The sequence below is a fragment of the Ipomoea nil genome, unplaced genomic scaffold, assembly GCF_001879475.1.
Source record: "Ipomoea nil cultivar Tokyo-kokei standard unplaced genomic scaffold, Asagao_1.1 scaffold1558, whole genome shotgun sequence".
Classification (NCBI taxonomy): domain Eukaryota; kingdom Viridiplantae; phylum Streptophyta; class Magnoliopsida; order Solanales; family Convolvulaceae; genus Ipomoea; species Ipomoea nil.
This window is the reverse complement of record NW_017617986.1, coordinates 1,525,791-1,537,273: the sequence shown is the minus strand read 5'-3', so window position 1 is coordinate 1,537,273 and position 11,483 is coordinate 1,525,791. Positions and strand designations below refer to the sequence as shown.

The 11,483-nt window shown below is 38.1% G+C and overlaps 2 protein-coding genes across 4 annotated transcripts; one reads left to right on the top strand and one right to left on the bottom strand.

Moving 5' to 3' along the window:
- Positions 1 to 2,160: 2,160 nt before the first annotated feature.
- On the top strand, positions 2,161 to 4,683 carry LOC109189597 (F-box/kelch-repeat protein At1g57790-like). Of its 3 annotated transcripts, none has more exons than XM_019340210.1 (3): positions 2,161 to 2,271; positions 3,043 to 4,160; positions 4,308 to 4,683. In XM_019340210.1, the coding sequence occupies exons 1-2, from the start codon at positions 2,240 to 2,242 to the stop codon at positions 4,142 to 4,144; spliced, it is 1,134 nt and encodes a 377-aa protein (XP_019195755.1). In that variant the 5' UTR covers positions 2,161 to 2,239; the 3' UTR covers positions 4,145 to 4,160; positions 4,308 to 4,683. The 3 variants fall into 3 exon arrangements, with proteins under 3 accessions (XP_019195755.1, XP_019195753.1, XP_019195754.1); XM_019340208.1 differs by having other exon boundaries at positions 3,028 to 4,160; XM_019340209.1 differs by having other exon boundaries at positions 3,028 to 4,160; positions 4,418 to 4,681.
- Positions 4,684 to 4,984: 301 nt separating this feature from the next.
- LOC109189598 lies at positions 4,985 to 6,136 on the bottom strand. The gene is made up of 2 exons (XM_019340211.1): positions 5,836 to 6,136; positions 4,985 to 5,255 (listed from the first exon to the last, which is right to left on the bottom strand). Exons 1-2 carry the CDS (start codon positions 5,959 to 5,961, stop codon positions 5,106 to 5,108), a joined length of 276 nt encoding a protein of 91 aa, XP_019195756.1. The 5' UTR covers positions 5,962 to 6,136; the 3' UTR covers positions 4,985 to 5,105.
- Positions 6,137 to 11,483: the final 5,347 nt, after the last annotated feature.

Genomic DNA, 11,483 nt, shown 5'->3' with positions numbered 1-11,483 from the left:
AGAAGCCACTCTGATTCAAAAATAAACTAAGTAAGAAAAGTCGAGGACTAAAACGACGGCGTTTTGGGTGTTATAATAGCCGTTGCCACTTAAACCAGACGACGTCGTAGGAAGAAGACCGTTTTTTAAATAAAAGCTGAACGACGTCGTATGAAGGAGGGCGGTTGGCTACCTTAGCAAGGATGATTCTGGAATGAAGATGCAGAAGAGGACAAAAGCGAGAAATGCGGAGGTGGTTAGGATGGTAGCAGCATTAGCTTTTTGGGATATATTCCAGATTATGTAGAGGATATTTTTTATGCTTTTTGTATGTTGGAAATGAACTTGCAAAAACCCTAATTTCTTTTCCTAAATTTCTCCTAGAACCCTAAATCTTCTTCTTCTTTCTTAATCTTTTCCTGTGATTTTTGTTATTGAGTTTGGAGGATCGTGACACAGTGACGGTCGTCGCGTCCGCACCTGTGGCAGAGGAAAGGGCGTTCAGCGGATGTGGAGGCGTTCGCCGTTGAAGATGGCTGCGGCGGCGTTCGCCGTTGAAGATGGCTGTGGCGGCGTTCGCCGTTCGCCGGAGGAGCTGAGATCGAAAGTTTTTAATTTTCAATTCATTCGATTTGTTATTGTTGCATAAGGTGCAGGGGGTAGGGTTTTTTTATTGTTTTTTTAAATGAATTTTAATTATTTTTTTTTTAAAATAAATTCTGCCACTGTTTCAAAGAGAAACGGTGGCGTTTTATTTTTCTATTTCGCCACTGTTTCAACTAGAAACAGTAGCGAAATATTAAAGCGTTATTTCAATTATTACGAAATTGCCACCGCGAATTTTTGAATTAAGAATACACCACTGTTTTTTTTTTAAAACAGTAGCTAAATGCCAGTCTCATATGCCCTGTTTTGTACTAGTGATCCTGTTTCCTCACTTCCCTATCATCAAACACTCTATTTTTCTAACATTTTTCAACCTCCAGGCTTCAGCTAACATTTTAACTAAGTTTACTGCACCAAGTTAACTATTTTTGTGTGTCAATAACAGAAGAAATGAGTCATTTTTTTCTAGAAAAATTAAAAATTAAAAATATTCCAAAAATTGGACTAGTCAATTTTGGCTTATTTTGACCACTATTATCTGTTTGATTTGGTTAAAAAAATTAATATAAGTGTTTGATTAATTAGCTTTCTGTAACAGCTTATTATTCCAAAATGCTAAAATTCAAAAAGCTATTCAAAGTAGATTTTTCGATTGTTTTTTTGAGAGAGTCATTTTGCATGTAATCAACTAACAACTAATGTACCAAACATATTTTTACATTCAGCTAATGTTATCAACTAGTTAAACTCATTAACCCAATCAGTTAACAACTATTTACCAAACACTCAACCTTAATGTTTATCGGTGTGCCTTCAAGCTCCCAAATGAAGAGCTACCTCTTTTGGAAGAGGATATTGAGAGCACACAAGGACAATCCCATTGTTTACTAAAACCATTTTTTCAAATTGAAAAATGGAATATTGCTCTCCAATTTTTTAAAATTTGAAGAATCCATTTTATTAATTCTCCAAAATTGGAGAAATGGAGAAAGACAAGGATAAACGGTAGATTCATACTTCAATTCCTTGCAACAACATTTTTAACATATTTTTCTTAGAGAAAACAAAACTGGTGAAACAATGAAAAACTCAGAAATGAACAACTGAATCTAAATACAAGTGAAAGAGTGGTGACAATCCTTGAGATAGTCATGAGCTCCTCGTCAACATATCCTTCATATAATGATTATTTTTTCTTTGAGTTTTACTATATGAACTCTTAATCACTATCTCGGCCTTTACATTTACTTACTGTTGTAATAAGATATGATAAGTTATTTTCATTCTGTAGGTCTTAAAGAAAATGACAACGTTAAAATTTTGAGTAAATGAGTAAAAGTATAAAGTATATAATAGAAGTTGGGAGTCGAAACAGTATTTTAATTTTTGTTAATGTGGAGCCCATATATTTGATAACATGGCAATTCTCCGTTGGCGGAGGGTGAGAATAACCATGGGCAGTTTCCAGTGGAATGCAAAGCTGTTGAAGTACACGTGTAGTGGGAGCTGTCGCTTACTGACAACAGTCTTAGCAAGTTGCCAGTTTCTGCCCCTTTACTTTCCCCATTATTATTATTATTATTTTTTTTTTGTTTATCCGCAAAACAATACCTCCTCCCTTACCCAACTACCCAGCTCTTTCTCTTCTCTTATCATGGCTGGAAGGAAAAGAAGGCGGCTGAGATCGTGAGCTCTTTGTTTTTCCTCTTCTGTTTTTTCGTCTAACAATTCTTCTTTTGCTTGATTTTGTATGTTTTCTGACCATTTCTTAGCTTTGATCTTGGTTGGGATATTCCAGGATTAGTAATTTGATGCTCTGAGTTTAATTTAGATAGTCATCTGTGGGTTTTTAGCTCAGTAGATCAAGCGCAATTCAGTTTATTGGTTTCAAGAATGTAATTTTGGCTATAAAGTTTGAATCTTTTGGTGTGATTTGGGGTTGAGTTTCTATAGAAATGAAAATGTTCAATCTTAGGGTTTTCCTGTTTGATTTTCTTTTCACTTGATTAGCTTCTTGTTAGTTTGTGACTGATAAAATTCGAGCTGGGATGATAATTAAATTGAGCTTAATTTTATAATTTTTTGTTTGATTTTTACATTTTTTCTGAACCCCCATTTAGCTTTTTTCTTTTAATCTGTCTGTCTTTACTTGGATTTTATTGGGAAATTGGTTATATTCAGTGAATTATATGTTCTTGTTTCCTACTGCAAACCAGAAACCATTATAAACCGATTCCTTCCTATGGTGATCTTTTTAGTTTATCATTTTTATCTCATTTCTGCTTCTCTGAGGTAAACTGGGTTGGTTGGTTTAATTGTGTTCTTTTTTGCATAGCTGTTCTGTTTCATATTTATTTGCATGATTGAACTTAAAATTGAGTAACAATGTTGTTCTTCCTGTGTCTTTGTTGTTTTGGAGAGAAGGTACTGATTAAATGACAGTATTGATATTTCTAGGTTAGTCGAAAGGGCCCTGGAAAATGCAGGAGGACTAGTTGCAGTTGACGAAAGTGAAAGCTCTTTACAACAGGCGCGATCTGAACTTCCAACAGACATTCTGGAAATAATTATCGGTCACTTGAACTTGAGGGATAACATCCGTGCTTCTGCTGTTTGCAAACGGTGGCGTTCTGTTGCCCTCTCTGTCCGGGTTGCCAATAAGCCCCCATGGCTTATGTTCCTTCCAAAGTTCGGCGACTTGGTAGAATTCTACGATCCTTCGTTGCGCAAGACTTATTCGGTTGAGTTACCCGAGTTGCGTTCCTCTAGGCTTTGTTACACCAAGGACGGATGGTTGCTACTCTACAAGCCCAGAACGCAACGTGTTCTGTTCTTCAATCCTTACTCTAGGCAGTTAATCAATTTGCCGAAATTAGAACTGACGTATCAAATCGTTGCGTTTTCTGCTGCTCCGACATCTCCCAAGTGCATCGTTTTTACTGTTAAGCATATCAGCCCCACCGTGGTAGCTATTAGCACGTGTCACCCCGGAGCAACTGAATGGACGACTGAGAATTACCAGAACCGCTTGCCATTTGTGAGCAGTATCTGGAACAAATTGGTTTTTTGCAATGGCCTATTCTATTGTCTGAGTCTGACGGGATGGCTGGGGGTTTATAACCCGGAAGAGCATTCTTGGGTTGTCAGAGTCGTGCCACCGCCCAGGTGCCCCGAGAATTTCTTTGTCAAGAACTGGTGGAAGGGGAAATTCATGGCAGAACATAATGGAGATATTTATGTTATATATACTTGCTCTACTGCCAACCCGGTGATATACAAGTTAGACCAAGTTAATAGAGTCTGGGAGGGAATGCAATCTTTAAGTGGTTTGACACTATTTGCAAGTTTCTTGTCATCCCAAGCAAGGACAGATATCCTTGGGGTGATGCGAAATAGCATTTACTTTTCTAAAGTTCGTTTTTACGGACGGCGATGCATATCGTACTCTCTAGCCCATGACAGGTACTACCCTCGAAAGCAGTGTTATGATTGGGGAGAACAAGATCCGTTTGAGAGCATTTGGATAGAACCACCCGAAGACCTTTCAGCCTTTGTTTAGGGGGCTCGTCGCACAGGTAATAGTGTTAAAGTACTAAAATTCCTGATATCAGTATTCTGTATAGTTTTCGTAAGAATGTTCAAAAATAGTCGAAGCTGTATGATTATTTCTCGTGTATTTAGTGGGTGGATAAAATTGCCCATGTTTCAATCTATTGTTTCAGGTACATAAATGTATATGATGGTTGAAACTTAGAAAAGGCCTTTATCTTCATCTGCATTTTCTACATCAACATTCCAGGACTATTGGACTAAACGATTCTGCATCTTTCAGGATGGTTGAGTAGGAGTTAATTGGCCTTCAAGGTTGCTAGATAGATGAGCAAAAACGAGCTCGCAACCCATAATGCTAATTTGCTTCCCTGCCGGGTTGTCATTTCAACAAGCAAGTAGAGGTAATTTTTATTATAGGTAAGCTTGTACTGTAAGTTGTAAGGTACTTGAGCTGCTATGATATTTCTAATTTCTTGGGACTGTTGATCAAATAAGAACTTTGAGACATTTCTGCTCTTTAAATACATTCAATCCCTTTTAATCTCATAGTTTGTAAGTAATATGCATACAAGGATTTCAAGAACTTGTAATCATGATTCTCTTTTAAAGGTGTCATTCTTCTTTTATGAGTTATGAAGGGATAAAAGGGAATGGGATTTCTGATAGTCCAACTATCAGCTTAGGCGTATTTAGTCAAATCATTCAATTTGGTATCTGCAGATAAACCTATGGGGGTTCAGATCTTAAAATATTTTTATTTTTCTTGGTTAATGCCAACACAAAGTGGCAATCTACATGAATAATGTCACTAGAATTGTATTTTCTTTCTAAATTGAAACACTATGAAAAGGAATTATATCATATTCTATGGAGTATAAAATAAAATAAAAGAGAGGTAATTGAAGATAGCAGAGGGAGGGTGTGTTTGGACACACTGAAATCATATCTGTGAGTGTTGTGAAGGGTTTTCATTTCTCTCTGAGTTTCTTGGTTATGGCGAAGAAGGCGCCGGCAACCGCCACGAACACTGCGGAGAAGATGATGGTTGTCTTCAATGTCTGCAATGCTGCATCCTTTTTCTCTTTTTCTTTTGCCTTCTTAGATGCCTCTTCTCTCTCCTGCATACAAACATGTTCCGGAGTATTTTTTTTATTCTCCCAAAAGGTTGAATATCTAACTCCAGTCTTATAAAACATATGAACATGTGAGATGATGTAAATCATGGTAATTCAGCATCTCAGTAGATGTACGGAATTATCTATTGAATCTGAATCTCTAACCCGAGTCTTAGAGAACATGTGTGCATGTGAGGATCTAAATCACGGTAATTAAGTTGCTGAACTATCTATTTATCTATTTGAATTGGTGGATTTAGTGAACTAAGCTAGTGCGGATAACATGTTATTTTTGAAAACACTACTTCATGATCAAATTATTATGACAATTTGTTTTTAAATTTTAAGTTGTCGTATCAAACATAGGTTCCCATGGCTTTGTACTAAACGATCCCTACAAATCATTAAGGGGCCATATGGCCTACAATGGCTAATAATTTGTTATGGACATTACAACCTGATTGAAGAGATAATTAAGATAATGATGTTGAGAGATTAAAGATGTCATGTTTGATAGACATCTTTAGAGTATCACCAACAGCAAGATTTGCATTCAATTCATTCCCTAAAGATATATTCGTACCTTATTCTCGGCATTGGAGGATAGGTTTGAAGAAACGGAATTAACTTGAAACTCCTCCTTATTCTTTTCAGGATTCAACTCGATTTCTGCATCAGCTGCCGGAAAAGTACCCCCAGAATCAGCCATATTGATCGAGAGAGACAATAAATATATATATATCTTAATTAGGGTTGAAAAAAAATGCAAAATTCCACCACCCAGATAGAATGTATATAATTGATGGTGGTTTGTTATAAACCCATCCAGTACTATACGTTGAGAAAGATAGAGAAGAGTAATAATGTGAGTAGGTGGAGTTTAGGGTTAAGGATTTTTAATTTGAGGGGAGACGTCATCACACATGCATGGCACCATATATGTATCCCAACACTCCGATCCTAAAATGTCTACCATTATTCAGGATCTTAACTGCTCCTATTATTTCAACTCTTTCAACTGCCCGATAATCATGTTTATGCCCATCCATTAACGTTGGATCATTAATCACTTATTCATACTATCATTACTTACCAATTCATACTATCATTACTTACCAATTCATACTTACTACCCCGTGTTTAATTTTATTTTTTTTTTAAATACTATTGACTCTATCACAATGTAGTATTTTTTCATACATACCTGAGACTTCTCATTTAAGGGGACGCCTTTGTTCTCATTTCTTTCATGGGCACTTGTCACAGTTGAAAATTATGAAATCTTTTGGTATCCGAAAAAACCTTTATTGCTATTTTCGACCACTTTTTACTTTCAATTTGATTTAAGATCACTTTCAGGTGGTCGAAAATTCCATAATTTCAAATAGTGTATGTTCTCATTAGAGCGTGCCCATTATATATATATATATATATATATATATATATATATATATATATATATGTGTGTGTGTGTGTGTGTGTGTGTGTGTGTGTGTGTGTGTGTGTATATACACACACACACACACACACACACACACACACACACATATATATATATATATATATATATATATATATATATATATATGGTGCTGATTCCGAGGCGACCGTTGCAGTCGCAGAGGCCGGCAGTCGTCGACACGTGGCGAGGGAAGGAATGACAGCTGGCCGGTCGGTTTGATGGCTGACGGTTGGGGCTTCTTCATCCTGTCCCGTTTTTTCCCGGACGGTCAAAAAGGCACAGGCTGGGGGGCTCTTGGTAGGGAATACCCCGACCGACATAATGGTACCCCGACCCCAGTGCCTTCGTCTTTTTCTTCTTGTCTTTGCAGGTTACAGGTCGGACTGCTTGTGAAGAACCCGGTCGGGATGCGCTATTGGCGTGAGTGTGCTTAATGTGCTTGAGTTTTGTGCATAAGGTGCGTGAGTCTTGTGCTTAAGGTGCCTGAGTTTTGTACTTAATGTGCGTGAGTGTGTACTTAATGTGAGTTGTTATTAAAACTTAAGGTGCGTGTGTTTTTGTGCTTAAGGTGTGTGTGTTTTGTGCTTAAGGTGCATGAGTTTTGTACTTAAGGTGCGTGAGGGTTGTGTTTAAGATGCGTGACTTTTGTGCTTAAGGTGCATGAGTTTGTGTTCTGAATGTATTTTGCTTGTATGTTTAATGTGCGTGTGTTGTTGTAACACTCTGAAATTTTTAAAAACTTTTAAGACTATGTAACAAAGGTAAATGGTCATAAATCCCAAAATGCTTGTAAGAATACGGAGTGTTATGCCACACCCGAGCTAGAGAACTCAGGTGCACAGGCTAAGTTCTAAAACCTCAATCAGTATTAATACAAAATCATGGCACGCAGGCCGAAAGGGAAAACTATCTAATCTACGCCCCAAGCTTCTAGCGCGCTCCAGTGATCTACTCGTCTGTGCCTGAAAGCCAAATATATCTGTTCAGCGAGAGATGTTGTTAACCCACTCCAACGCGTTGAAATACAATACATATAAATATATACATAGTTATACGAAAAACCATTTCGAAGCATGAAGATATATCCTAAGAGACTCTAGCTTTCAAAACAGGGAATAGACTCACAGATAGGGCTTAGCACAGACAACGGACATAATCAAGCATAAACAATTCACAAGCATAGGGAAACAGGCAAGGCAGATAAAGATAAGCACAGTTAGTAACCATAACCCAACATATACGATTCCCGGCATAAATCCCAAAGTCACCTCCCGAGACACTCACAACAACAACTCATCCATGTCTCATCACATAGCACACTTTGTTGGCGCCACAGGACCAATCGCATGCCCATACATGAGGGTCAGCGCATATAGCTCTGACACGGCCCCGCAGCACCCTGCCCCGTATCGCAACACAGAGGGGTCGATCGCAACCGACCGATGAACCGCAGCTCATCATAGTTTGATCGCAACCAAACAGTGGACCGCAGCCCAAGAGTATGTCATCTTACCGCAGCCAGGAAATATGAACCGCAGCTCATGTAGAAACGTTTGATCGCAACCAAACGGTGGACCGCAGCCCTATATAATATTTATATACCTGACCGATCGCAACCGGCCTGGTTAACAGTCAGCATGGTTCTCAACCCATCCAAATGCCCGTATAACCAATTTGATCGCAACCAAATTGGGGTATCATGCACACATAACACATAGCAAGCACATGCAACCCACATTAACACATTGGGAAGGGGGAGAAAACGTATAACAAAACCTATGCGTGATCCTTCACATACTAAGAATAATCCTAAGGGGTTCATACTTCCTTCACCTAGGTCAACGGGATACCAATTCAACTAGCATGCAATATATAAGACTCATACAACCTACAAACGGTACCCGAAATATCAAACTAGACATAGGCACGATAGACGGAGTTCGTTGGGACACCACGGGGGTCGGGGGAACATCAAACGAGGAAGCCGGAAACCCGAGGTAGGGTATTTTCCAACGGGTAGCCGGTGGGTGAGGGTTCACCCGCCGGTGGCGTGACTTCGGGCAGCGGGTGCCCGGCGGGCAGCTGCCCGCCCGCCGGCTTCCTGCTGCCGGCGTTGCCCAAATAGGCCGCGGGTAGGTGGTGGGTCCCCTACCCCTACCTACCCCCCACTGACTCTTTTTCACCAAAAACTCCCCGGGAACCTTTGTGGAACCCGAAACCATGTTTAGACACTTTCAAACGCAATTGATAACACACGTAGACAATTAACGGATCAAAATCAAGAAACATACGGCACATAACCTATCATGCTTTTCTAAACATAATCAACACCCAAACATACAAATTCCCACCCAATCTACCAAGAATAATACCATACAAATTCCACGATATAACCTAGGGTTCTAATTACTTTTAAATCAACAAGAACACAATTCATCTTCTAATATCACGATTCGGTAGGAATATCATATAAACATCAAGAACATCATATAATCATCAAGAACATCAAGAACACCATATAATCATCAAGAACCTCTTATCATCAAGATTACCTATGGAATCACAACACCAATTATCAAGATCATTATGACGAATCATCAACACACAAGAATATGGGGGAAATCCTAATAGGGGAATTATAGCTATGAAAATAGGTTTTGTTGAAACATGGGTTACCTTTTAGCCTTAATTAATTCCTTGGCTATGAAGGGTCTTTCTTGAAGCTTTCTTCTTTCTTGATTTCTCCTAGGGGAATTCTTAGAACTTCTTGTGTGGTGAGGGATTATTGTGGTGGGGGTTCTAGGTGCCTCTTAAGTCCCCTATTTATATATCTAGGAGTCCTAATTAGGAACTAATATTATAGGCTTGCTAATTCTATTCCTTTTAGGGCTAGGGGTTGGGTTTTAGGGGTGAGGGCCCACGGACCATGGTGGGCCTTTTCCCTAATTAATTATTGTAATTTAATTCTTTCTTTGGATAACTGGTTAAATGATTAATTGGTTTTAGGAGTCGTAACACGGGGTGTTACAGTTGTGTACTTAAAGTGCGCCAGTGTAATGCTTAATGTGAGTCCACCTACACAACCGCACGGGAAGCACCACCCGCACCTGATCCCTTCCCTACATATATATATATATATATATATATATATATATATATATATATATATATATATATATATATATATATGGGCGCGCTAAGGCACGAACTGCAGCCCAGGAGAGAAATAAGAACCATTTATAGTCGTCCACGTGCCAAGATTAACGAATCATATGTAATTTTAAAAAACAACGTGATTGTATTTTCGTAAATAACTCAAACTTTGGTGCATATAAATGTGTTATGAGTGCAAGTAGCTGGTGCACCTTTGCAAGTAAAAAGTTCAAGTAAAATCACTTACAAGTGTACCTACTTTTAGTTACAAGTGCACCTACTTTTTAGTTACAAGTGCACCTACTTTCACTTACAAGTGTACCTACTTTCACTTACAAGTGCACCTAATTTTATATTGTTAACATTCATGCACGTAGATGCAACTAGTGTAAATTTTACTTGCATCTGTAATACATTTTACTTGCACTTGTAATACATTTTACATGCACTGAGGTGCACTGTATGAAATTGCTACTTGCACTTGTAATATATTTTACTTGCACTTGTCATACAATTTACTTGCACTTGTAATACATTTTACTTGCACTTGTAATACAATTTACTTGCACTTGTAATACATTTTACTTGCACTTGTAATACATTTTACTTGCACTTCGATGATTAATTATTTACGAAAATCCCACCTTTTTTTTTTTAAATCAGTGTTTCTCATTCGTTAGATTTGAACACGTGGACGGATGACATGCGTTCTCGCTTCTCTCCTGGGCGGGCAATTCTCACGTGAACGCAGCCATATATATATATATATATATATATATATATATATATATATATATATATATATATATATATATATATATGGCAGTTCTCGTGCGGTTGAGTGTCTCCCGTGCGATTATGCGGTTAAATCTGAGTCATTGATCTTGGTTAAATCAACGTCCAAGATTATCAAAATTTAAAATAAAATAAAATTAAAAAAATGCGGTGGCAATTTGGTAATTTTGCATCTTGGTCAAATATAAGGTGCGTGGTTTTTGTGCTTAAGGTGCGTGAGTTTTGTGCTTAAGGTGCGTGGGTTTTGTGCTTAAGGTGCGTGAGTTTTGTGTTTAAGGTATGTGGGTTGCGAACTTAATGTGACTAGTTATTGAAACTTAAGGTGCGTGAGTTTTGTGTGCTTAAGGCGCGAGGGTTTTGTGCTTAAAATGCATCGGTTTTGTGCTTTAAGGTGCGTGAGTTTTGTGCTTAATGTGAGTAGTTGTTGAAACTTAAGGTGCGTGGGTTTTCTTCTTAAGGTGCGTGATTTGTATGTTTAAGGTGCGTCAGTTGTGTGAAACTTAAGGTGAACCATTTAAAAACCATAGGTGCGTGGTTTGTGTCCTTAAGGTGCTTTATTGTGTGCTTAAGGTGCGTCGTTTGTGTTTTTAAGGTGCGTGCTTTGTATTTTTAAGGTGTTTTGTTTGTGTGCTTAAGGTGCGTGGTTTGTGTACTTAAGGTGCGCCATTTTAATGCTTTGAATGCACGCACACTAGATTGTGTGCACTCATGTTGGGCAAATTGCACACACTCTAATTTGTGTCCATTCTTGTAGTAAATTGTGTGCATTCATATTGTGTCATACAATCTCAAGGGAAGATGTTGTCTCATTTACATTATTA

Coding starts and splice junctions, on each gene's coding strand:
- LOC109189597 (XM_019340208.1), top strand. CDS start 2,240: ATGGCTGGAAGGAAAAGAAGGCGGCTGAGATC. Junction 2,272..3,027: donor AAAAGAAGGCGGCTGAGATC/GTGAGCTCTTTG, acceptor ATTAAATGACAG/TATTGATATTTCTAGGTTAG.
- LOC109189598 (XM_019340211.1), bottom strand. CDS start 5,961: ATGGCTGATTCTGGGGGTACTTTTCCGGCAGCTGATGCAGAAATCGAG. Junction 5,256..5,835: donor CCTCCAATGCCGAGAATAAG/GTACGAATATAT, acceptor GTTTGTATGCAG/GAGAGAGAAGAGGCATCTAA.